Consider the following 26,273-nt stretch of genomic DNA (forward strand, 5'->3'; position numbering starts at 1 on the left):
TTAGGTCGGATTAACGGGACTCTACTGTAATGTTTTAGCATATGAAAATAGATAAACATAATACTGTTTTAAGCAAAGAAAAAATGTACTAATAACACGATCTTGGGACAGAGCACACTAAACTTTCATTTTAGGTTAGATTGTGATGATTTACAAAAACCGTTACCCACACTTTACTAGATGACAACAACTGGTAAATAAATGTATAAACAGTTGTTTTAATTTAAATCTGTTTCATAGATCCGTGATAAATAATAATAAACAGGTAAAAGTGTGACAAGACTTTTTGAACACATTATATATATAAAACATTAGATAACTCTTAGTAATCATTTGTGTCACTCACACCAAGTTCACCTTTTACAAAGTACTCGGTAGAAAATTATAACTACATTCAGATCAGCATGTAGTTAGTGCTTAAATCTTAATTGCAACTTATTTTACTAACCCTTTTAAACATCATGGTCTGATATGGTGTTTCCGGAAGAATTAAGAACGTATCACTAAGCTATGTAGAATTAATCAGTTATTTATTTACATGTTCGCTGCAACAATTTGAGCAAAGGGTACCAGGGTGGTTCTGGGTACAATGGTGGCCACAGCATGGCGGATCTGCTATATGCTACCAACACTAACTTTCCTGGGACAAAACATCTAGTGCGCTATTCTGGTTCTACATGACACTCTGAGAGGAGCTTGTAGAAACCAAAAGCTGTGTCACTTGAAGAGACCTGTCCTGCTATAGTATACATTTCAGCTGTAGATCTAGCTGCTGTCTCTTGGGTAAACTTTTGCAATTTTCAGTTTGTCTGGGAAAACTCCTTGTGAGAATGACTTGGTTATTACGTCTGTCAAGGGTAATAACATTTCATATTTACAAGATTTTATCACTTTGGCTGATATTTCATCAACTCCGGCTGAGTTTTTCGGTTTTAGGGAGTCAATGGCTGTTTGGACTTCGTCTTGCGTGACCGGTCTGAGCTGGAAGATATGATTTGTTGTTGATGAGTCTGGTAACATATTAATTCTTGTGTTATTACTATTTTGAAGTGTCCTTTCAGCTATTGTTGAGAAAAAGTCATTCAGATAGTTTGAAACTTCTATTGGGTCGTCTACTATTTTATTATTAATTTGTAAGTGAAGCGGTTTGTCTGGACTGCATTTAACTTTTTTTTCACAGTTTATTGTACGCCACAGTGCTTTTGATTTATTTTCTGCTCTGTTGATTTGGTCTTGGCTTGGCTTGCTTTTTTGTGAAAGCTATGTCTGTGGTAGTAGTGGTAGGAGCTTTGACTACAACTACTACAATCTGTCTGCAGCCCTTGCTAACAGATTCTGAACCAACCTCCTCCAGTGTACAGAGTCCTAGATTTTATCCTAAACTGCAGGAGCATTGCCCATAGGGGCCATGACTCCCGGGAAGCTCTAATGTTTCTCAGGCTTCAGGAAACTAGCTGAAAATGGGAGTAAGATAATATTAAAATCACACATGTCAATATGATTACTTAATACACGGTTTGCTGAAATTTGCTCAAAGGTGCAAGACTTGGATTTTGATGTCTTTGCCGTATCTGAAACCTAATAAGACTATGACATAGCTTATATACTAATGATAAGCATTCCTCATGAACGTTATCTCTGAATTAAGGATTTTTACCTCAAAACTAATGAAACTCTGTTGTTCTGAGGGTTAGGGAAGCTTGATTTATTGGTTGAAAACAGGCCTCTTAACATTGTGGATTGTTTTCAAACACTTGTTGTTTTCGCATGCCCCCTATCGAAACAAATCCCGTAGGTATGATGGGTAAAATAAGCCATCGAGAACCTGAGCACTACTGTATTTGGCTACAAACCTCAAAAAAATGAACGCCTGCAGCTAATTTAACGTAAACATTGTCGATGTGAGTAGGTAAATTCCAAGAAATTGTATGATCATGACCTAGCTTATAAACTACAGCTATAGAAATTTGTTTAACTCATTCTCTACCTCTGTTTCATCATTCACAAGACGGAACCCCGTTTAATTTGGATTTTTCTGAATTTTTTTTACTTTATTGCTGATGATGCCCCAAATAGTTTCCCCAAATATGATAGCTTTTGAGACATCATTTGCTTTCACAGTTTGGATCACTTTCCTATAAAATTTGTAGGAAAACTTTAACTTCTGTCTCAAAACAGATATTTTTTAGTGATACGTTTCTTGTTTGATATTTTCTGGCAAGCTAGTTTTCAAGGGATGGCAGCAATGTATATTGGATTATTGTTAACATTTTTACTTTTCTTTAGAAAGTGAAGCATTGCAGCATAGCAACATTCTCAGGCCTTAAGGCCTCAAGTGTTTTAAAATATTTTGCTTACATTCTAAACTTTTCCCACTAATTATTGTTTATTGGTAAAGTGGTCTAAAATTGCTGTGTTGATCAGAGACATTATAGTGTTATGGAGGTTAGAGATGATATTGTCAATATTGATTGTGTGTTCAATTCTTGTTGGGATTTTGACTAACGAAAGTTTAAACATCTGGTGATTGATGGTCTTTGTCCAAAGTGTTTATGATGATATAACGCATTAAGACACAGTGTTGGAGATGCCATGTCAGGTCTGTCAGTAAGGATTTGATTATTGAGTAAAATATATGTTTGCTTCCAATGACAGTTGTAATATTCTTATCATATTTTAAAATTATGTGGACAGTAAATCAAATTTAATCTGTTCTAATTTATGTAAAGATTAAAATACACTATGTTAACGATTTATAACATTATGGTACATTTACTTTAGTAGTTTGTGTTTTAAAAATTTCTAATAAACTTAGTAGTTCATGTCTTAAAAATAAATTAAAATTACCTAGTAAACTATTCTTCACATTTTTTTTCAATTTCAGGTACAGAGAAACCAAAGCTATAAAGACAAGTTTTAGACTCAAGAAGTTATACAAGATGTGAACTTTACTGATGTTACATTTAACAATTTTTCTAATAAACAATGTTAAATGAAAACAGGTTTAAAAAAGAAAACATTTTTATCAATTATTTCTATATTGTTTTCATCCAGGACATAAAAAATTATAAAATAGTCTTAATTTACAATATATTTTACAGTGGTTTACAAATTATTATTTTAATTAAACAATATACTATAGAATAATAATAATAATTAATAGAATAATAAGGCACTGTTGTTACACTTATGAAGGAGAAAAAATCATTATTAAACTTTTAGAACAAGTATTTTTTTTACAAAGTAATAAAAAGCCTAAAACATAATCATGCAGGACAATGTTTTTCACAGAAAAAATTGTAAATTATTGTATAAGCTACAAGGTTAAATCATAACTAATTACTAAGAAAAACTTAAATATTATTTTTGATTCATCCTAGTTTTAAGAGTAAAAAAATGTAACAAATTTGAAAAAATATTTTTGAATACTAACCCTTTAAGGAGTATGGACATCATATGACGTCTTCTTTTGATAGGCTAAAATGGAGTAATGGATAAAATCCAAAAAATTACCAAAAGGAGTAAAAAATTAAAATCTTAAAAAATGTTTATTTACATTTGAAAGCTTAGTAAAAAATGACTACGTGTTCTACAATTCAATCTTTCAGTACTTTTTCAAAATCAAATATCTTATTTCCTCACTACGGCAGAGTCAATCAATATTGGCTGCCATTTAGACAACAGTAACAAACTACATAATTGCTCAAGAAATATGTCACTCTCACAAGATAAATATGGCCACAGTATGCAGTATACAAGGAATGGCTAGTATAATGTGGCGGCATATTCTAACCTTGAGTCAGTGGCTACTGCGATCTGGTGGTAAAACCAGATTACAAATAATGATTACGAGCACAAACATGGAAGTTAAGTATGTTGCTGATAGATGGAACCACTTTACAGACAAATCTACTTAAAAGCACAATCAGTAATAGTATCGCATTTACGATAATACAAAAATACAGAGTGTAAACGTCATATGACGTCCGTAATCCTTTATGCTACTATAAGAATATACGTCATATGACATCCTTACTCATTATGTATAGTTTACACACACTCCTTAAAGGGTTAAACCTGTCCTTCATAACTGTAATTTGACTTTGAACAGGACTCTTTAAGAAACAACAGAATAGAGTAGGATATATTTATTGTGTTGATAATATATAGTAAATTGTATTGCAATAGTCAATAATAATACTAAATTTTCACAATATAATATTCAACAAATTACACTCAAATAATAAACACCCACTAAAGTGTTCAGAAGAGAAAACCAATCAAAGTTATTTCATCAAGAGTACCTATTCCCTATATTTATCAGTTGAGTACGATATAAGAGACCAGTGCGAGATCTGTCCATTGGCAGGACTTATAGTGCAGAAGAGAGAAGGATAAAATCAACAGTAAAGTTGTTCCTACATATTCCTCCTGAACACTGACATTTTAAAATAATTAGTACGTTTGATGTGGTCTACTGCAACTAGAAACTTAACTGTCACTCGTCTACATAATATTGTCAATACACGAGTTGCGACATGATCGAAAGGATACAAAATGAGAAAGAAAACATAGCAGTGGTAGGTTACAATAACTTGGGTAGGTAAGAAAATAAGTGGGTCAGATAAGTTAACAACTTTATTTGACTTGTAAAATAACCTAACCTATCTATGTACAGTTCGAGGACTTTAGCTGTGCGTGTGACCTTGAGTGTGTGGTGATAGGTGGGAGGGGTGGCGGGGTAGCATTATGCGCTGCGTCCCGAAAACATTTCCTGTGACTCATGGGTAAAACCCTCCTTTCAGGAATCGTATTGGCCCAAATGACTCACTACACTCACTACAATCAGTCTGTTTCGTTACATTGCTGATTGTGGTGGAATTAAATAATAAGATAATACCAAATAATAACAATAATAGGACTTATCCTTGTTTTTCAGTTGTTATAGTGTTGTTTAAAGTGTTTTTGAAAATAACGTATTTGTCAATACTAATCTGCAAATCGAAATCGTGAGTTTAAAGTCGTTAAAGCGATTGTTGCGCCTTCATCTCAGCGGCTAGCACGTAAACGCAACCCGCCACACAGATAGCGTTTATTTGTTGAAAGGGTAGTATTAGGGCCCTACGAGCACAGCTAAATTCCTTCAACTGTAACCTAGAGAAGTACAGCATGATTTGTAACGTAAGTTAGGTTAGGTGAAAGTAAGGAAGGAAACCTCGAGGTTGGGGTCAGGCAGAAGCAGGAACTGTCCGTCATCAAGTTGATATTAAACGCTTTGGATTACCAGTAAGTTCTTTACGTTAAAGTTAACACAAAAATCTTTAGTTTTGAAGCTAGAAACAAAGAGTTGAGAAAGGAAAAGAAATTTGTTATATCATAAGACACATATTAGATAAAAATAGGGAATAGATACTCTTTATGAGTAAGCTTAATAGCCTGCTCCTTCTCCCCCTGTAGGCCAAGTTCATGATCACTGGCAACAAAACAAAATAAATCCCCACTAATGACATCAATGTTTGGCACTTCTCAAGTGATACAGATCTAATGATACCTGTGATCTGAATGGTTAATTTTGCCATAAAGCAATTATGTATTTTAGTACAAATTAAAAGGTATGGTTTGGATATACCACAGCACAAGATTAATATTCTTACCATTATTGAGCCTCGCCACTGGGCAGGTTTAAGTGTTAAAATCCTGGTACTGTGAATTACACTGAATGGACCCATTGACATTTATAATAAATAATTTGATAATTACAGCTGAATAATTTCTAGGCTAGAATAGAAAGCATGGCTGTCACTGTTCATTTTAATTTTGTTTTGAATGTCTTCTTCAAACCACCAAGTTTTTTCTTGAAGTGAATTTTCTTCCTGTTATTGTTTTTAACCTTGTGCCTGATGAAGTTCTTCAACATTTTCCTTTTCTCTGTATAAACTTCAATGTCTCCCGTCTCATCAGGAATTTTTAAAAATTCAAAAGCTTCTATAACAGAAAATCCAATGATTAAATTACTACTTTGTCCACATTCAATTTCTTTACTGAATAATAAAAACTACATAATTAAGAGTTGGTGTAAGTTTGGTGTAGTGGTTTCCATCCTGATTTTAGCCCCACAAGAACAATGTTAAATTTCATGCACGTTTATAGCTTTAGTCATAGAATTATGGGTGGTGTCTGATTTTAAAGATATAACTAATACACATCCAAACACCTTTTTAGTTTTTTTTATATTTTTAATACTTATTAAAAAAAGTCTAAATTTCCATTAAATATAAAAAATAAATATATCTCTTTTTTGTTTGAATATTAAAAAAGTATAACAGGGCAGCCATTTAAAACCTCTGATTGGGGCAGTGCATATGTTACAAATTTAGCTTCAATTAAGATACGGTATTACAAAAGAAATTTGTTAGGTTTATGACTAATGGCAGTTTTAATGAGCACTCATTTCCCCTTCTGATGAACCATGGAGTCTTACCTTTGAGGCATTTATATGTATTCAACGTTTTGTCAATGTTCTACAGGGTTAGTGGTAATTTGGGACCAGTTGTTGATAACCACCATAATTATTCATATTAGAGATTAGAGTGCCTAAACCAAATTTTACTTTATTTAAAAAATGTTTTGTATACTTATCTTGCTTCCCACAGAAATCAAGTAAAAAAATTAATTTTAAGTTTCTAATGCAAAATAAAAAAAAATGGTTATTTACAAAAGCTAATGATAAGATTGAGAGTCTCTATATGACAACTGCTTCGATATAACCTTGCCTTCTTGTTTTTCAGATTTTTCATAAATAATTGGTTCTTGGCTTTTTTATAAAAATATTTATTGTTATTTTTCTTTAGATTTTTTTGTTTGATTGTTGAGATGGTTATGGCCCGTTTTTCGTCCATCTTTTTTCATATTGTTGACAGTTTGATCGAGTTTAGTGTTTTATGAGACTACCACCCAGACACAGAGCTTTTGAGCTCTTCTGGGTGAGTAATATTTCTTTCAGTTAATTCTTCTAACTGCTTCCAATTTAAACTCTGTTGTATTTTGATGTTCCTGATATATTTTTTGTTTGTTTGTGTATGTATATGCATATATGTATGTGTGTACATTTATATATATTTACTGTTTACTGTCCGCATCTGACTTGTTTGCGAGCTCAAGGAATGCACCTGCCATTGGCTGAGGCTGTCGACCAACTGTCACTTCCCGCACTACTACCCGGCCTAAAACTATTAGTTATTTGTCTTGTCACATTATAACGCCAGGAAATTGGTGTATTTAAGTAATTCTATATTTTGGGTATAATGACATTTTTTACATGAGCTATAACATTGTTTACTCTTATCCTAAAACTGTATAGTTATTTAAATTATAAATTATTATTTAAACCATAGCAACATGAAGTTGTTCTACTTATTATCTTGAAAAATGTTGGGACTTGAAACCATACGTTTTATAATAAAAAGTCCGTATATTTTTCAAAATATGACACAAAATAAGTTTTGTTTTCTAAGCTTAGTCGAGTGGACATGCGAGATCTGATTCAGAAGAACTCTGGTCGTCGTCACTTTCACTGGAGTCCACGCCACCAAGTTCAATAACGAAGTGGTCAATGACGTCTTCTATTAATCCATCCTTTATCCAGAAGTCCTGCTCTAGTTTTAGGGTGTGATTTGTAAAACCTTCCCAGTCTATTTTGGTAACAGAGTTCATAGCATGTGTTGTCACTTCCTCAAGTTTTGTTAAAATCACCTTTGATATTGTGATTTTTAATTTCGCGTTTCATGGTAGCCCAGGTTAACTCTATAGGATTTAGCTCGCACATATAAGGTGGTAAACGGATTACTAAATATGTCCATGTGCCTTTAGTAAAGAATCTATATGGAAAATCTTTTGTGGAGGTTTGTGTTGCACCATTAAATCGTACAGTTCAAATTTTTTCATAGTTGAGGAAACAAGCTATATTAGTTTTCATTAACCATTCAACCATGTCATTTCTAACTGCATATTTAGAAGGAGGTTTATTGTCCTGAAGGCAGTGATATGGTGCATAATCTAGGACAACTATGCTGTTTTTTGGAAGATGTGGCAATAGTTTTTCGTGAATCCATCGTTCAAAATTAACGCCATTTATTTGACCATGGTAATCACCGGTAGCTCTGCCAGCTTTGAAAATTAAATTGCAGTTATGAAGAAATCCATCTTTCGTGCCGGCACTAACCACTATTAGTCTATTAGATGAACTCGTGTTTGTCGAGACGCCAGGAACACCAGGACGACTCCAACATTTTCCAAAAGTTAAATAGTTGTCCACCCACGTCTCGTCTAGGTATACAATAACTTTACCCTCGTGTCTACACTTATGTATCTCTCGCAAATAACGAGCACGCTAGTTTACTATATCAGGCCGTTCTATTAAAACGTGCCACATCTGTTCCACTTAAACTCCATGGTACGTTTTAGTGTAAGCGTCGTAAAGTGTGTACTCCCCAAGGAAATTTAATCTTTTCTTTAATTGCCTTTAATAATTTATAATTTATGTACGTTGGCACTTTCTTTTGTACAATGTAAAAATTATTAATGGTATCACGAATCACTCTCTGGTCAAATTCATCAATGTGAAATTTTTTTCCCTCTGAATATGGTCTTTTTTTCCCAGGAGTACTTAAGGCTTCATTACCGGCTTCGACACCTTCTTTCCTTATAGATGTTACACTTCGCACTGATATACCCGTGTAATTAGCTACCCGGCTATTACTCTGCTTCAGTCTGTGTTGGAGAGTACCCGTATTTGATTCTTCATCACACTTTTGAATAACTCGCCTTATAACATCCCTTGCCTTACTGTGAATTGTCTGTCCCTTCTTGCGAACCGAAGCCATTTTGAAAAGCTAAAATCTCACAAATATACACTATATTAAATTAAACTTCCTTTCACTTAATGAATTTACACTATGTTATACATTAAAACATAATAATACAAATTTGAGGTGCACTGGTGAAATCACAACTCTCTACTACAAGGTATTCGCGGGCGAATGTGCGGAGGTGACTAGTAGCGCCGTTGCCGGGACAACGGTGACGTATTGTCTGTGGAGGGGAGTCCTCACCCTCGACCCCCTCACCCCGCACGCGCAAACAAGTCAGATGCGGACAGTAGGTTAAGTATGAAATATATAGTTTGTATCCACATGAAATTGTAAGTTTGAAATGTACATGAAATAGTTCATTTTGGGGAGAAGAAATTTTTATTTGTGTTTTAAAAGAAATAAAGTTTATTATTACTATATCACGTTATTTTGTTACTGCATGTTCCTAAATAGTTTCTATACATAAAACACATTTTAGCAATCAGTAATTTGCTTCGTGCTGATCAGCCGTCGTCCACGAATACTTATTTGGATTTGTAATTCAGTTTCCAAACATCACTATACGTTATATGGTGAAATCGTGATTTTCCAAGTGAATCTTAAGCACTTCTGTGGTATCAGAATGGAGTGAAAAGAACTGCAGTATTATCAGGATCAATCCATCCCTATAAAATTTCAGGGACATTATATCACACACACGTAGAACTAACCAAGATAAACTCCACAACACTAGTGGAGGCAGCCTTGGATCAACTGACGTCCGATAGAGCTCACGAACATATGTCTATCTTCATTCAGTTTCATGGACCATGTCGCGTAAAATACAATATTTTAAGATTATTTCGGTTCTGATTGAAGGCGTTGTGTAGAGGCAGAAAAATTATTTTTGAGTTATCTCAATGGTTTTACGAGGCAAGTCCAGAAAGTAATTGTACTGGTACTCTTACAGCTGTAGGGAACACTTTTTCAACATGTTGGCAACACTGCCGCGTAGCCTGAATCCTCCCCTTAAAAACGAGACCAATCCGAGGTTAGAGTGTTGAAAACTCTTGACACAGTAGCATTTCTCACGAAAAATGTCGATCGTATCTCCCGCCAAGTGGAAAATTCGCACCGTCACTGGCTACCTCGTTGTGAGGGGAAAAGCTCCAGTTGAAATTTGAGGTGAAAACTGTTTAGACTGCCTCTTAGTTTCAGGCGTGTAGTGGGCAACCCAAGTTTCGTTTCTAGTGACAATAGAATAGAGAAAATGAATCGCCTTCGAGTTCGTAGCGTTCCAAAAACTCTGGAGCTCTGCACTCGATTCAACTTGTGCTGTTCTCTCAGCTAGCAGACAATTTCCGATATCCAGAGTTTCTGTGATTGTTTCGTGTATCAGGGATCTGAAGATTTGCGGAAACATTGCAGAAAGTTCATCTAACGTCAATCTGCGATCGTCACTGACCGCATTCTCGATTTTGTCCACAAGTTCGTTAGTCACAGTTGGTCTTCCGCTCCTCTGGTACGGAAGTACGGCCATTTTGAAACTTGTGACACCACTTGTACGCTCGTACGATTCATAGCTCCATTACCGTAAACAGTTTTCGCCTCATTATAAATTCCAACCTGAGCTTTTCCTTTCACAACGAGGTAGCGAATGACGGCGCGAATTTTCCACTTGGTGGGAGATACGATCGACATGGTCTCGTTTTGAAGGGGAGGATTAAGGCTACACGGCAGTATTGCCAACATGTCAAAAATGTATTCCCTGCAGCTGTGAGAGTACCAGTACACTTACTTTCTGGACGTGCCTCGTACACCAATATTCCTGGTTTCACCGGTAGGGTGGCCATCCTGTATAAACTTATCTTAAAAAAGCATTTGGGAACATATTAGTTACAGCTTTAAAATGAAAACTCCCAAGTTGTTTCATTAGAGCTGGCCTTAACAAGATTTGATGAATTTCAACTTAAATATAACATTTTGTAAGAAATGTGAGGTATTTTAAATAATTTACCTTGCAATCTTGTATCACTATCAGTAAAAAAGAATGTAGTTTTCCAGGAAATTACTGGAGGTTTATCTTCTCTTTTTTCTGGCTCTTCCTGCTCCAGTTCAGAGTCACTGGAGTCGTACTTAAATGGATTTTTTGCTTTAGGATTTAATTTCTTTATAGGCCTACTGCGATTATCTTCTGGTTTGTTGTCGGACTCCTGTGGTTCTTCTAAAACATGAAAATAACACTATTTTTTACATTTATCAATAACTCTCAACGTAACCAAAATTAATCAAATTTTAGATGATCAATAAGACTGTTATCCTTCCCAAATACCGATCACGTATCAGAATCATAACCCTTTTATTGTTATCTCACATACAATGCATTGAAAAATTCTTATGTCACACATGTAGGCTTAATTACATAGCCTTAAATTAGAATTACATACTATATATATACAGGGTGTATATTATGTCTGGAAACACCCAAATATATCCTTTTAATAATTTAAATATAAATTTGAAACCTCTTTACAATCGTGATAGAGATTGGGCATCTACTTTTTGGAACAATGTTTTTGTTATGTCACACCAACGGGGGACGTCCTGCCGGAGGGTATCGTGAATATTCTTAATTGAAGCCTATACCTTGTGTTACATAATTTTAAAGGTAATAGCTTACTGAATTGAATGCCCACAAACCGCATCTCAAAGGAATTATTCTATCAGAAAATAGAGCATTTTTAGTATTGAAAATTTACTGATGTTCAAACAATGTAATTTTAACATGGTTCTTGCCACAAAAATGTGTTACACTAATTTTTTAGCATTTTTTAAATGTTCAATTAAAATAAAATAAACAATTTATTTTTAAGCTGGTTTCATTAGTACAAATTTACCAGTTTTTAATTACAATGAATTAAAAACTTATGAGTCACTTTCTCTGATTACTTATGAATCTGTACTTGGTGTTTTCCAGTCAGCAGGTAAGGTTTAAAGAGACAAAGGTCACTAGCCTATGAGAAACATTATTGTTATTAATCATCTGGTCTACAGGTTTCAGTTTGTTGAGCATGGAGAGCTTTCACTAGGACAGGTCTAAGCTTGGGAATTACAAATGGACAAAGGTCATATCATTCCTGTCGAGTTAATCAGTGTCTCTGAAGCATTGCTGTCAACAAGTTATCTAATTACAGTAGTTCAGTTTTTATTTGGCATTTTAATGGAATTGTCTGAAAGAGAACGAATTACTCTGTTGATGATGCGAGGATATGGCGATCGTCAAAGATCTTATCGGGAAGTTTGTAATTTGTTTAATGACACTTTCCCAGAAAGGAATCCCATAAGTGTTTCAACAATATCAAAAACTATTGAGCGTTTTGAAATGACAGGGAGTGTAGTGTAGGTAATCGGCCCAAAGTCGGGTAGGATACAATCTGCAACAGATGAAGAACATGCACTAGATGTTTTGCAAACATTTATTGAAGACCCACATACATCGCTCAGAAAAGCTGCACAGCAACATGATATGCACCCTATGTCTGTGAGTAAGATTTTGAAAATTTAATAAATACAAACCATTTAAAGTTCATTTAGTCCAACAGTTAAGTGAGGATGATTACGACAGAAGAGTTTGAGTTTTGTGAACTTGTGATGCGCAAATGTTGATGACAATAGAGATTTTCTGACCAACATACTATTTTCTGATGAGGCAACTTTTTTCCTAAATGGCAATGTTAACAGGCACAATTGCCGTTACTGGGCTAGTGAAAACCCACATTGGATTACTGAGTCCCATTCACAGCAACCACAAAAACTGAACGTATGGTGTGGAAATTTTAGGTAACAAAATTGTTGGACCCTTTTTCATCAATGGAAATTTAAATGCCGAACTTTACTACAATTATGCTCCAAAATGAAATAATCCCAGCTATTCAAATTGCATCAGGAGAATACTTTGATAATGTATGGTTTCAGCAGGATGGTGCTCCACCCCATTATGGGAGACAGGTAAGAGAGTATTTGGATTTAAGGTTTCCTCATAAATGGATTGGCCGAAGAGGAGAAATCGAATGGCCTCCAAAATCTCCGGATTTGTCACCAATCGATTATTTCCTATGGGGTCATTTAAATCCAATGTTTATAGAAGAAAGCCTCATAATTTGGAAGACCTAAGAAACAGGATTATAGAGGAGATTGCTTTGATAACTGAAGAAATTGTTAGGCAACTCTGGTCGAAATCATTTTACACAAGATTGGCTCAATGTCAAACCGTATAGAAGGAACACAGTTCGAACAATTGCTTTGACACCAAATGCAGGTAAAAACGTTTGTTGTAAGACTTTTCTAACAGCATACATTATTTTTTATTTGTAATAAGAAATCAATAACATAAGTATTTCCATAATTGTACTGTAATAAAAACTGGCAAATTTGTGCTAATAGAACCAGCTTAAAATGAAATTTTTGTTTTATTTAATTGAACATTTAAAAAAAAAATGCCTAAAAAATTAGTGTAACACATTTTGTGGCAAGAACCATGTTAAAATTACATTGTTGAACATCAGTAAATTTTCAATACTAAAAATGCTCTATTTTCTGATAGAATAATTCCTTTGAGATGCGGTTTGTGGCATTCAATTCAGTAAGCTATTACCTTTAAAATTATGTATCACAAGGTATAGGCTTCCATTAAGAATATTCACGATTACCCTCGGCCAGGACGTCCCCGTTGGTGTGACATAACAAAACATTGTTCCAAAAAGTAGATGCCCAATCTCTATCACGATTGTAAGAGGTTTCAAATTTTATATTTAAATTATTAAAGGATATATTTGGGTGTTTCCAGACATAATATACACCCTGTATATATATATATATATATATATATATATATATATATATATATATATATATATTGAGTACAATTCAATATCTTAAAAACATACATGTCATCAATATTGCTTAGTAAAATTTCATCCGTAGAGTAAAATTCTTTTTGCCCCAACCATTTTAAAATACAGCTTTCCTCTGTGATGGTTGCTACGTTGACATACTTCCTGCCAGTATGAGAGAGAGCCTCTCACTAAGGTTGTAGTTCATCGAATTTGAGAGCATTGTGGACAGTGCAGTAAGTAAGCATCCTGCATAAAGTGATCACTGGCAAGAGGATTTTTTTTTACCTTAGGAAAAAAAGCTGAGAAATTGCACGTAGTTCTTAAAGGACCTGTGCGTTGCTTCCAGAGTGACAGGACATTCTGGATGGCTAAGGTTGGAGGTTGGGGCCACCTCCTGTCGAGATCCACGAGGAAGTATTTTGGCCATTAATCTCAGTCATGTCTCCTTGGTAGAAGGGGGAAGCCAACTCTGTACCTGCCTCTCCAGTCAAAGGAAGGCAGAGGGCACACCCTTATGTCTAGGCTAGCAACAGCCCTTAACACTTAGCGAGCCCCACCAGCTCCAACAGTCATCTCCCGCAGTAGACTAGACCTATTGATTTACCCTTGTGCCCCAGAATCTTAACATTTGTGGTCAGTGATATGCCGCTCCTGGATCTATAAGGTCACCCAGATTAAGACACGTCGGTTTTTGCTGTACCTAGTGTGGGTTTAACTGGAAGGTATAAACCAGCCAGAAGTGAATCATCCTGGGGCTTTGCATAGCAGCCTCTCGAAAGGGTGTCGCATAATTTATCCTGCTCAGACAAAAAACTAAACAAATGGCAGTGATTTAATGTTTTGTATTTTAAGTTATGCTATCTCTTCCTTTAGATGCTATTCCCTTATGCAGGACAGCAGTAGTAAAATACTGATAGAATGAGTAACTGCAGTTGAAGCTTAGTGGATTCTGGGAGCAGATTTCTTAACCTATACAGTCTGCCTAATGTGCACTAAGAAACATCTTCTGAAATTGAGCTATCCATCCAAAATATGCATATAAGCATATGACGTGCAATTGGGCGTCATCTGTATACAAGTGTACAGTGCAACTTTGTATACAACTAACAAAGTCAGATGTGTAGAAACAGGCTCCAACAACTCCCTTGCAAGTACACCTTGTTGCCTGACAAGTAGACCAGAGTCACTCACCATCCTAGTCACCCGCAGCCTGTCGCCCAAGTAAGACAACATCCATTTAACAAAATTACTGCTAAAACCAAAATAATTTATGTTTGCCAACGGACAACTGGACATCTAATTCATTTTTATACATTACATATTATAACTATTTATATGACTTTTGGATGTTTGGATAACATGGTATCCAAACATACCATGAAAAAATAGTGAACTGTACTACACTACAACATTGAAAACACTGTTACAACCATGGTGGTGAAGAGAAGGTACCCACCTGGTCTTTACAGAGAAGGCAACAGACCAAGATTAAGTAGAAAAACTTTCTTTTATGAATTGGTAGAAGACACTGATTATAGACCAGATCCCCTAGTCGATGTTGTATTGAAAACAAACGTTCCAGGTGCAGGAAATGATGGAGACATTATTAATTTAAAAAGGACAGCTGCTTATTATAAACTTATTCTGCCAGGCTTGGCAGATTATACAACACCAGAATCATTGGAATATTCGAGTCAACTAAAGAAAGATGTATCTGTACAGGAATGGTACAGTATTTTGGGAATTTTAATATACAATGTTTTTTAAGTGATTATTGAAATGTAACCAATTTTACCTTACCTTTAGAACCAAAAAGTCTCAAGAGACTGAAACCAGTTCCACCTTCATTTTTCAATGTTTCTTTCAAATCCTCTTTTACTGTGTAAAACTTTTCATTTGAAACTTCACTTTTACTTTGCACATTTGTTGATTCCCCACTTTCGTCTTCCCTTGTTTTCTTCTTCTTCCTAACAATATCTTCATCTTTCGTTTCTTCCTGTGGTTTCACAATATACTTCTCATGGTCTTCTCTACTCGGGTCGAATCTTACCATAAAAGTCTCCTCCGCACTGAAAATAGCATAAATTCAATATTTTGTTGTTAGAATGCACTACTACAAATCTTTTGGCAAATTAGAACAGATAATGAATAAAGGATTTTATCTGTATATTGTCCAGCATCATAAGCTTTGATCTTTTGTCTTCATTGACAATATGCTGTTTATCAGAATGTAATACTGTAATTAAAAGTAACAAATAAAATATAATAAACTGCATAAACCATTTTATGCTTTGTCTAAAATTATGAAAAACATCTGGTATTGGTTCATATGAATTTCTACATTCAAAAAAGTATAACTTTAAATTTTAATGATAGTATTCTTTCACTATTTGGTAGCTGAAATATTAGATAAACAATTATTCAAAACAAAATAGTTGTAGTAAAATAAATATTAACCTTCAACACACTAATTGTGAATCTTCATTTTACAGGTAGCTTACATTACTGTATACAAATAATTTAAAACACTAAATGTATTTTTAAGTTCCAAAGGATGTGTTTTGATGATTTGTCCTGTATCTGCAAGTTTGGTGAAAAAATATCATTTTCTATAATTTTGCCTTACACAAAAAATAAATAATATTTAATAGTTTGTAACTTAATAAGCAACTTACTTCTTCCGTGCTTTCTTAATTTCTGAAAGAGGTTTTATTTGCTGATTTACAATGCTTTCCAGGATTGCCAATTGTTTTTTCTTTTCATCAGAAAGAGATGACTCTCCATCTCCTTCATGTTCACTCTCTTCTGAGTTGCTTTCATAAAATCTTTTGTCCAAAGTGAATCTGGAATCACTCGCAAATCTAGATTGAAGCTCCAGTAACTGAAAGGATGAACATTAATTAGACTAGCTGTTTTTTTATTTCCTATTTTTCAAATTCAAAACAAGATTGAATATGAGAAATATACATTTACAAATTCATGTATTCATGTTTTAGGTTAGAAAGATGTACATCTTTCTATATGTGAAAGGTTCCATTCTCTGTACTTCGTAATTTCTTTACAAAGCATTATAGTTTACAAATAACATTAAAGTAAGCAAGAAAGTGTATGGGAATTGGCCATAGAATTTTATACAAATCTATTGAATTTCATTGAATTTGGTCTAATCAATCAATTTGTACAAAATACTTATCAAAACCTTTCATAAAAAATAGTTACATAAATGTGAAACAAGTATCTTTAGTAATATTTGATTTTTAGTGGATGTTGTATAAAAAAGAAATATAAAAATAAAGAGCATAAGATTTATTATTTTCTATTGCTTGAAAAGGCTAAGTATTTAGGAATGAAAATTTTCTAACTTTTATCATCTTTCAAATCACTGAAATAATTGGAAAGTTTCACGAGCAAATTAAAATCATTATCTTACTTTACAGATTTTATAGTAATAAAAAACTTTTTTTATATAGCACACAAACCCAAAGTCTCTTTTCTTGTGTTACGACCCTGCCTTACCAATCAAATGTCCTGATATTCAGGAAACTGGCAATGTCCCGAATGAACCCAGCACCTTGACCACTTTCAACACCATACATGCCAACTGGACGAGATCTTGAATATTCAACTAATTGCAAGTATTATTTACATTTTGAGCATGAACACGGAATTTGATATTATTTGTATTACTTTATAATGGCTGAATTCATAAACCTTCTGCAGGGCCATGTATATAGATAATTTCATGTCTCACTATATCATATGTTAAAATCTATTATACATATACTCAATTGTTTTAAAATTTATTTATTCTGTGATTTTCTTGTAGCTATCATGGTTAGCCATAAGACCAAAGTAAAAATGTTCATTAATGCTGAGGAAAATACCAAAGAGTGATGTGCACAATCATCGAACTCGATGTTGCTTATACAGAAATGAGGCTCCATGTAGCCATGAAGCTCTATAGAGTTTGTACTTGAGATATTGTTGTGGACAGACAATACAGATATATTAATCATTCACTAATACTGAGCTAAATACCAAAGAGTGATGTGCACAATCATCGAACTCGATGTTGCTTATACAGAAATGAGGCTCCATGTAGCCATGAAGCTCTATAGAGTTTGTACTTGAGATATTGTTGTGGACAGACAATACAGATATATTAATCATTCACTAATACTGAGCTAAATACCAAAGAGTGATGTGCACAAACGTCGAACTTGATGTTGCTTATACAGAAATGAGGCTCCATGTAGCCATAAAACTCTATAGTTTGTACTTGAGATATTGTTGTGGACAGACAATACAGATATATTAATCATTCACTAATACTGAGCTAAATACCAAAGAGTGATGTGCACAATCATCGAACTCGATGTTGCTTATACAGAAATGAAGCTCCATGTAGCCATGAAGCTCTATAGAGTTTGTACTTGAGATATTGTTGTGGACAGACAATACAGATATATTAATCATTCACTAATGCTGAGCTAAATACCAAAGAGTGATGTGCACAAACATCGAACTTGATGTTGCTTATACAGAAATGAGGCTCCATGTCGCCATGAAGCTCTATAGAGTTTGTACTTGAGATATTGTTGTGGACAGACAATACAGATATATTAATCATTCACTAATGCTGAGCTAAATACCAAAGAGTGATGTGCACAAACATCGAACTTGATGTTGCTTATACAGAAATGAAGCTCCATGTAGCCATGATGCTCTATAGAGTTTGTACTTGAGATATTGTTGTGGACAGACAATACAGATATATTAATTATTCACTAATACTGATAATAGGTTTTCGAATATCAACCGACCTAGATTTCACTTCTGATTAGTAGATTGATAATAATATACTTATTAAACAGCTGCTTTTAACTAATTTAATATACTTTCACAGGATTAACACTGCCTCCTCCATAGACTAATGGTTATAGTCTCGGCTCTCTAACCGAGAGATTACGAGTTCAAATCCTGGGAAGGTCCAAAAATGTGGTAATAATAATAAAGAAAAACCAGTGCACTTCAAAGCCGGCATAGCTGACGCTGAGGCTTAAATGAGGAGAAAAAAAAGAAATAAATAAATAAAAAAAAAAAGATTAACACTGAACCTTTTAAAAGCCGGTGAGCAGATTTCACGAGTCAAATGTATTTTAAATAAAACAAAAAAAAAGCATAAGAGTCATTAATTTATACCAAATATGTATACAAAATTATAGTTTTCGAAATTTAAAATTGCTGTACAAAAATCAAGAATTTTTAAACAATGTAGTCATGGGCCAGAAATACAAATCTGTTGGATCTTTTTTCTTTCACACGATAGAAAACAATAATCTTTTACCATGAAAAATAAGTTAAAAAATTAGTAGAGGAAACTACAAGGTTTAAAAGTAATTTAAAATAGGATGCAGTGCTCTATAGAAATATTGCAGCAGTACTATGGAGCAAAAGTTAAACTTTGCATATAACACATGAGAACTAATGTAATAATATGCATTAATTAAAAAATTAATAATTACCATACCTTTTGACCCTTTTTGCCTTCAAATTGGTGATTTAATTTGAAGTCGGATTCAAATTCAGAATCATCATCCTCAAACAACTTTTGACGGCCTTTCGTTTTGTTTTCATCTGGTTCAAAATTGTTTTTTTGTTGTTGATGTCTTTCTTCAGACTCTTCAGGATCATTGAATATAATTTTCTTATTTATTTTGTTCTTTCCATCCTGTAAAATAATATTTTACAGTGATATTTCTATAAATATGTAATTAAAATACGTGTATTAGAATTTATTACTTAGGAAGGAATTAATAGTATTATCAAAATGAAGTTTTCATGCTGTAGCCTACATTTAAACCTGAAGGGTGTGCTCTACAGAATAAGGCAAGAATATTTAAACTGTTTTAGCTTCAAATTAAAGAATGAATTAGAATCGCTTCCTCCTATTCCTAAGTATAACACACTTGCAAGTAAAATTTAATGTTCACTGTTCTTTGTTACATCACTTTTAACTCATTGTCTGTGTTTCATTCTAGTAAGGACTATTGTTTTAATAAATTTAGAGTTACGTTAACATCAGATTATAAAAAGTATTTTTCATCCTCAAGTGTCCATAACATCACACGGTTTTTCATTCATGGGTATAATTTTATTTTACACGTACTGTATACTTTACAATCTGTATTGACCCATTTTATACTTAAATGTATAAAAAGTTCAAATGTTCACTTTTATTACGTGAATCGCTTCACATTATAAATGATTGTCCCTTAACATTTCTAACACATAAAATATCTTAAGTATCTATAACCAACCGAGACAAAGATAATAGCATTGTTAATCTGTAAACCACTGCTTAAAACAGCTCTTCAGCTACATGTCGATAGGACTGGATGTACTTTGCGATTATCTTCTTGGGGAATAACAGAACTAAACATAGGTTTTCAGGAAGTTTTCAATTGGATTAAGATGTTCTATATAGCTTTGAGAGGGAAGATCTACTTTTCTTAATTTACACTTAATGCTAATATGTTGATACTGAGCTTTATAGTTTTATACACATATATGCCCTGGTGTTTTAAGAAGCTAAAAATACTATATTTGGACAAATAACTCACTAGTTCTAAATTATTATAATTAAGCCCACTGACCATTGATAATGCTTGTTTTATTATATTCTTTTTTTCAATGAGAAGTTGTCTCTGTTCTTGTACTGCTTTTTTCCGTTTTAAATCAGCAAGCTTTGAATCATACTTCTCTATTGAATTTTTATCCACTTGTGCTACGCTGCTGGATTCATCTTTTTCTCTTTCTTCAGAATCTTTTGTCTTATTTTCTGGTGAATATTGTCTAATGTTATCATTTTTAGAATTAGGATGTCGTACATTTCCTTCATTAGTCTTCTTTCTTTCAAACAGAATCTGAGAATAGCTTTTATCTTTATGGGTTTTAAAGTTTTCTCTAATTTTTTTCTCATTCTCTTCACTGCTGTTCCGCACTTGCCGATCGACGTTACCTTTGAACCAATGACCAGAAACGTTATTTTCTGTATTGACAGTTGGATAATCGTTCCAAACGTTGCTGAACTCTTCAAGTTTGTTCATTAATTCAGTTGGATCATACTTCGATTGCTTATTCTTTGAATCTTCGCTACTATTATCAATGTGTCTTTTCTTATCCTTAAGTTTTAATTTATTCTGAACGTCTCTTTCAGTTTGTTTTAAGGATTTGATCGGCTGGGTAGACTTTTTACTAATCATTGATTTAATTGTTCCTCTAAAAGGTAACAAATTTCCATTTAATTTATCTTCTTCAAAATTGTTGGAAGAATGGGACATTTTCTCGTTACTTTTCATGCTCTTTGGACAAATCTTCTCTGTTTTCAATAGCTGCGAGTTCCAACACAGACGAATACCAGGCCCTTATCTGGAAAAATTACTTAGATTAGACTGTGTTGATATAAAAAAAAAATTGAGTAACTTCAAAAGAGAACTTAATAACTGTACTTGCTATCCTATTACAGGCAGCATTCAAGAAGTTTAAATCATGTACTAAAATTTGAAAATTATTCAATCAAATAAGTTATATATTAGTATGAGTTAAATGTTTTAGAACTAAAATTATCACATAAAAATAAATGTTATGTTAGAAAATTACTGAGTTTTTCAGGAGTTGACCAATTGCTGTAAACAACCTATGTGAATGTCAGACTTATTAAGCTAGGTACTGATATATAGGCTACAGTATAAGCGGCCACCATAAAAATCGAATCAGCGAACTAAATTACCAATTTGAATAACCCAAACAATAAAACGCAACAAATTCTAATAATTATAGTTATTTCAAATGAATTATTGCTAGCTGTTTTTTTTTATGTATTATAGCAATATTGTTTGAAATGAATTCAAACAATGTAAAATCATTTGTTTGGTATTTGAGTTTACACTCAATAAAATGTAATATAATTGTTCGGTTGCAACTGCAATAGCGATGAACATACATTATTTGTGTCACAAGCTGTCAAACATGTTTATCTTTCAATAGTAAGAAGTAAGTTTTACACTGCATTTCTTGTTACATTTAATGACCGCACACTGATAGTTTTTAAAGCATCACTACATTATTACTCTTTTAAATATACAAAAACATAGCTGAACTATACTTTAGAATGAAATATCTATAACATAGTTCAGTTTGTCGTTTTGGTTTTTTAATATTAGATACAAGTAGATTATAACAAGCGACGTACACATAATATTTGTAAAATGCGCAAAGATTTAATTCCTCTTAGGCCAATAGTAAGTTTAACTGACTCTCCCGTATCAATGTTACCAAAATTTTTGTTACCTATTATTAGTCCATTATTTGGACAAGCTAATCCTTATTTCAAGAATTTAGAAGATTTTATCAATAAAAAAAATGTTGATATTGATTACAATGATATTAGAGTCAGCTACAACGTACTCTGTTTAAAAATTGTACCTGTCCCTGAAGGCTTAATTGTACATAGATCTGATGTACATAATCACAACACCAGAAATCAACTCCGGTTAGATGTGCCATACAGTAGGCAAAGTAAATTTCAAAATAGTTGTATATTGTAAATCTAAAAATATTTAACCAAATTACACAATGAAAGTAAACTCTTAGATTTCAAACTATTTAAGTTAAGATGTTACAATTTGTTTAAGCTTAAACCCTTTTTATGATTTAAATGAAGCTCTGTGTTTGATTAAACAACAACTTACTGATGATAACAGGAGAACATCATCATCTATTAACTGTGTAATGGAACTTCTTACTATATGTGTTAGCTACAACTATTTTCAGTTACAAGATAGATTTTACAATCCAGTATCCAGTTTACCTATGGGTGGTGTTCACAGCCCAATAATTAACAACAAATTTATAGACCACTTTAAAGATATTGCTTTTGAAAAATGGAGTAATAAACCCAAAATTTCGTTGCAGTATGTAGATGATGTCTTTTGAGTATGAGAAAATAAAATGAACGTTCAAAATGAATTTTTAAAACACATCAATACAATTAGGCCATAGACAAAATTTACCATTGAAAATGATAAAACCAGTAAAGTGCCATTTCTTGATATTTTGATAACAAAAATAAAAGAAAACACAATTAAAACGACATTATTTTGGAAGAAGACTTTCAGTGGATAGTATCTTAATTATAATTCAAATCATCCTCAACATGTAAAAATTTAATTAGTGCAAAGTTTGTTCCAGAAGTTGATAATTTGGTAACTGATAAAAAGATAAAAACTTATAGTACAAAGATACTACAGAACTTTTGATTTAAAATAACTATCCTCAGTTCATTATTGAAATAACTAAGACTAAAAACGAAAGTTGCAAGCAAATTAACAGAAAAAACAATCCTAATTATCTCATTACTGTAACTATTCCTTATGTAAAAGGAATATCAGAAAAAATGTGTAAGATAAATTCTAAATGTAACATACATACTGTTTTTAAGTCATCAAATAATGTATAAGAAGTTACTCAAAATTAAAACCATAAAAACAAACAACAGGAAACCAAAAATGTAATATATAAAATTGACAGTGGATGCAAAAAGACTTATATCGGATAAACATCAAGACCTGTGGAAACGAGACTAAAAGAACATATAATTATAAAATATAAAACGATAAATCTAAATTGTTGGAACATGCAATAAAGGTAAAAAATTTGTTTTAGTTACTTTATAGTTACATGGTCTGAAAGCACAGTTCTTTGAAAAAAATGGTGTATAACACTTTATATTTAAGTTACTATTTACATTTATTATAAATTTTACAAGGAGAGCCTGCAAAACCTCACAAAACAGGTGTGCATTTCACAAAATATGATGGACGCTCGGAGGGTTAACGAGTTGAATTCCGGCTGACTGTCTAGCAGACCATCTTTGTGATCTGCAGGGAAATGCGCCTGTCTGAGGCAAATCCTTTATCCATTTCACAGAAGCAGCTGCTCGCTTCTATCCGGACAAGTTACAGAATCTCCAATATGTAGGCCTAGGTTAAAGTTGGTTTTGTGATTTTTATGCTATTGTTAAATTAATGTTGTTATTGTAATGTGTTATTGTTGTTGTGTATGATTATTAAACAATATCGACTTGGATAATATACTGAATCATTCGATAATAACAAACGAATAATAAGTGTAGGCCGCTTACTAAAGTCTCACCTTCAGCAAGTAGGTTTACACCATAAATAATGATGATTTTATTGTCTTGTTATCTACCTATACTGTAAACTAATCTCCATATTACAAAACAATAGACATCCTTATGAAACTATCTTTTCTCTTACACTACACTTAGGCTTACCATAAGTGAACCTCTGTCCCTAGAAAAATTCACATTTTCTTTTAAATGCTGGATATGAGATGATATACTAAGTATCTAACTTAGGTAATCTACATCTAGGTTACTAGAAAATCAATCATTTTCCTTAATAACAGATCACTTTCCTACTTACTTGGTTGATTTAGGGACATAACCTTCAAACCAGGATTACAGTGTGGTGCTTGCTAGCACAGCAACAACCACAACACAGTTAGCATTTGATTTGAGTGTCTCTGTCTCACTTTTAGGACTCAAGATAGTGAAGCGACGGGAGAATGGAATATAGAATCATTTTTTTTTTTTTTTTTTTTTTTTTTTCTCTTAGGCTTTGGAAATTCCACGAAGCCGCGACGTACACTTGATTTCTCAAATATTCACTGAACTATTGCATATATTTAAGTGTTGTGGTTGCCGATTCTTTCTTTCCAGATCCTTTGAGGGTTATAAATGCTATATTTTGTTATTGGTTAAAGGATTACATTTATGTTTATTTGTTCACAAAGTGTTATTGTTAGTCTAAAGATAGAGTTGGAAAAAGTTTTTAAAGAAGGGATTTTTAATGCATAGGAAGATTAGGGGTTTGGTTTTAGGCATCTTCTCGCCTGGGGCCGATCAGGCATTTCTAATCCGAAAAGGTGGACCACGGATTTTAGCACCCAGGGAATTGCAACATTTATGGCTGAACAGTGTATGTTTTTGTATTAGTAGTCATGGATTTATTTTAGCAGTTTTAATGTATGAAATTATCTCATTATAAACATCTAAATCATTTGTGCGTAGAATGTCTGTTAAACTATGGAGATACTTACCGCATTTATTTTTAATATGAAAAAAGGTTTGTTCTCGAATATATTCGTGCTTTGGGCAACCTAGAATTAGATGATCCAGTGTATCTTCAACACCTAAGGTGCAATTTAGGCACAATGATGTAAAATATAGTTTCATCCAATATAATCTACTGTTATTTCTGGCATGACCGAACCTTAGCCTACATATACTTGTTATACCAAATCTACTTATCTTAATGTTTCTAAACCAAGGTTGTTTAGGAGGTACAGTAACTATTTTCTTATACCATCTACCTGTTGCACTAGCGGTGAAGAGTTGCTTGAATTGTTCTAATGCTATGTTGCTCGTCAACGATTTATGGTCTAGTAATGGTACCTTGATATCTACGTCAAGCCCATCAGTTATAGCTTCTTTAGCTAATTTGTCCACATATTCATTATGTAGGATACCACAATGTCCTGGAACCCAATGTATTACAAAATGTTTGTCCTTGTTCACTACTTCATATAAAACACTGAGGGCTAAGCAATCAGTAGCATTGAAACCGCGTCTTGTTTTCTCTAGTGCTCTTATAGCTGCTTGAGAGTCGCTGTAAATGATAACATGGTCAAAATCGTTGTCATTTGAATATTCAATAGATTTTAATATTGCTATTAATTCTGCCGTATAGTTTGACACATACTTATTTAGCTTATATTTACATTTAACATTCATCTCAGGTATGTAAAAGGCTGCGCCTGCGCCTTCAATGGTCTTTGATCCATCAGTAAATATTTTGACACAATGATTGTTTGGAAAGTTTTGGTTAGAGGGTATGTTGTTAGCTAGGAAGCATTGTTTTAAAACCATTTCGCTATTTTGTCTTTTACTTATATTTCTGCCAATCGTGTGAATGCAAGTGAGTTTTACATTGCTTCTGACCAGGGGTTTTTCAAAATCCTGTTCACTTTTGAACTCCCTGTACCTTTCAGGACTTCCAAAATAGTTGTCTATGTTCTCCAAGGATTGTATATATGAGGGAAGTTTTTTCTTCCGCCAATAATCCAGGTTTGAGGTTAACATCCTTAAGTACATTAGTTTATACCAGGCTGGATGGTCCTTGTTACTTCTTATCTTATAAACTAACCTATCAGTCAACATTTGTCTTCTTATATCTAGTGGCCCTATTCTACATTCAGCTTGTAAAGCAATGATAGGTGTGCTCTTCATAGCCCCAATTGCAATTCTTAAGGCTAGATTTTGAATAAAGTCTAATTTTCTTAAATCCTTCTTTGAAGCCGTACTTAAAATAAAACTGCAATAGTCAAGTCTGGGTCTTATAAGACCTTTATATACTTTTAAGGCCAGTTCTGGGTGAACACCTTT

General features: G+C 33.2%; 2 protein-coding genes across 2 annotated transcripts in view; one reads left to right on the forward strand and one right to left on the reverse strand.

Annotated features, from left to right (window-relative positions):
* Positions 1–3,011, forward strand: part of LOC124355262 (nicastrin) — a 54,866-nt gene extending 51,855 nt beyond the window's left edge. Inside the window, exon 13 of the mRNA XM_046806311.1 lies at positions 2,885–3,011. Coding sequence (XP_046662267.1) covers positions 2,885–2,945 — 61 coding nt within the window. The 3' untranslated portion in view covers positions 2,946–3,011. The remainder of the gene's footprint in view (positions 1–2,884) is intronic.
* Positions 3,012–5,720: 2,709 nt separating this feature from the next.
* On the reverse strand, positions 5,721–24,405 carry LOC124355263 (probable RNA-binding protein CG14230). Its single transcript, XM_046806313.1, has 7 exons — positions 24,253–24,405; positions 20,401–21,175; positions 19,275–19,475; positions 16,420–16,625; positions 15,545–15,813; positions 10,867–11,073; positions 5,721–5,985 (listed from the first exon to the last, which is right to left on the reverse strand). The coding sequence occupies exons 2-7, from the start codon at positions 21,103–21,105 to the stop codon at positions 5,807–5,809; spliced, it is 1,767 nt and encodes a 588-aa protein (XP_046662269.1). The 5' UTR covers positions 21,106–21,175; positions 24,253–24,405; the 3' UTR covers positions 5,721–5,806.
* Positions 24,406–26,273: the final 1,868 nt, after the last annotated feature.

This window comes from Homalodisca vitripennis, chromosome 2 (genome assembly GCF_021130785.1).
Source record: "Homalodisca vitripennis isolate AUS2020 chromosome 2, UT_GWSS_2.1, whole genome shotgun sequence".
Classification (NCBI taxonomy): Eukaryota; Metazoa; Arthropoda; class Insecta; order Hemiptera; family Cicadellidae; genus Homalodisca; species Homalodisca vitripennis.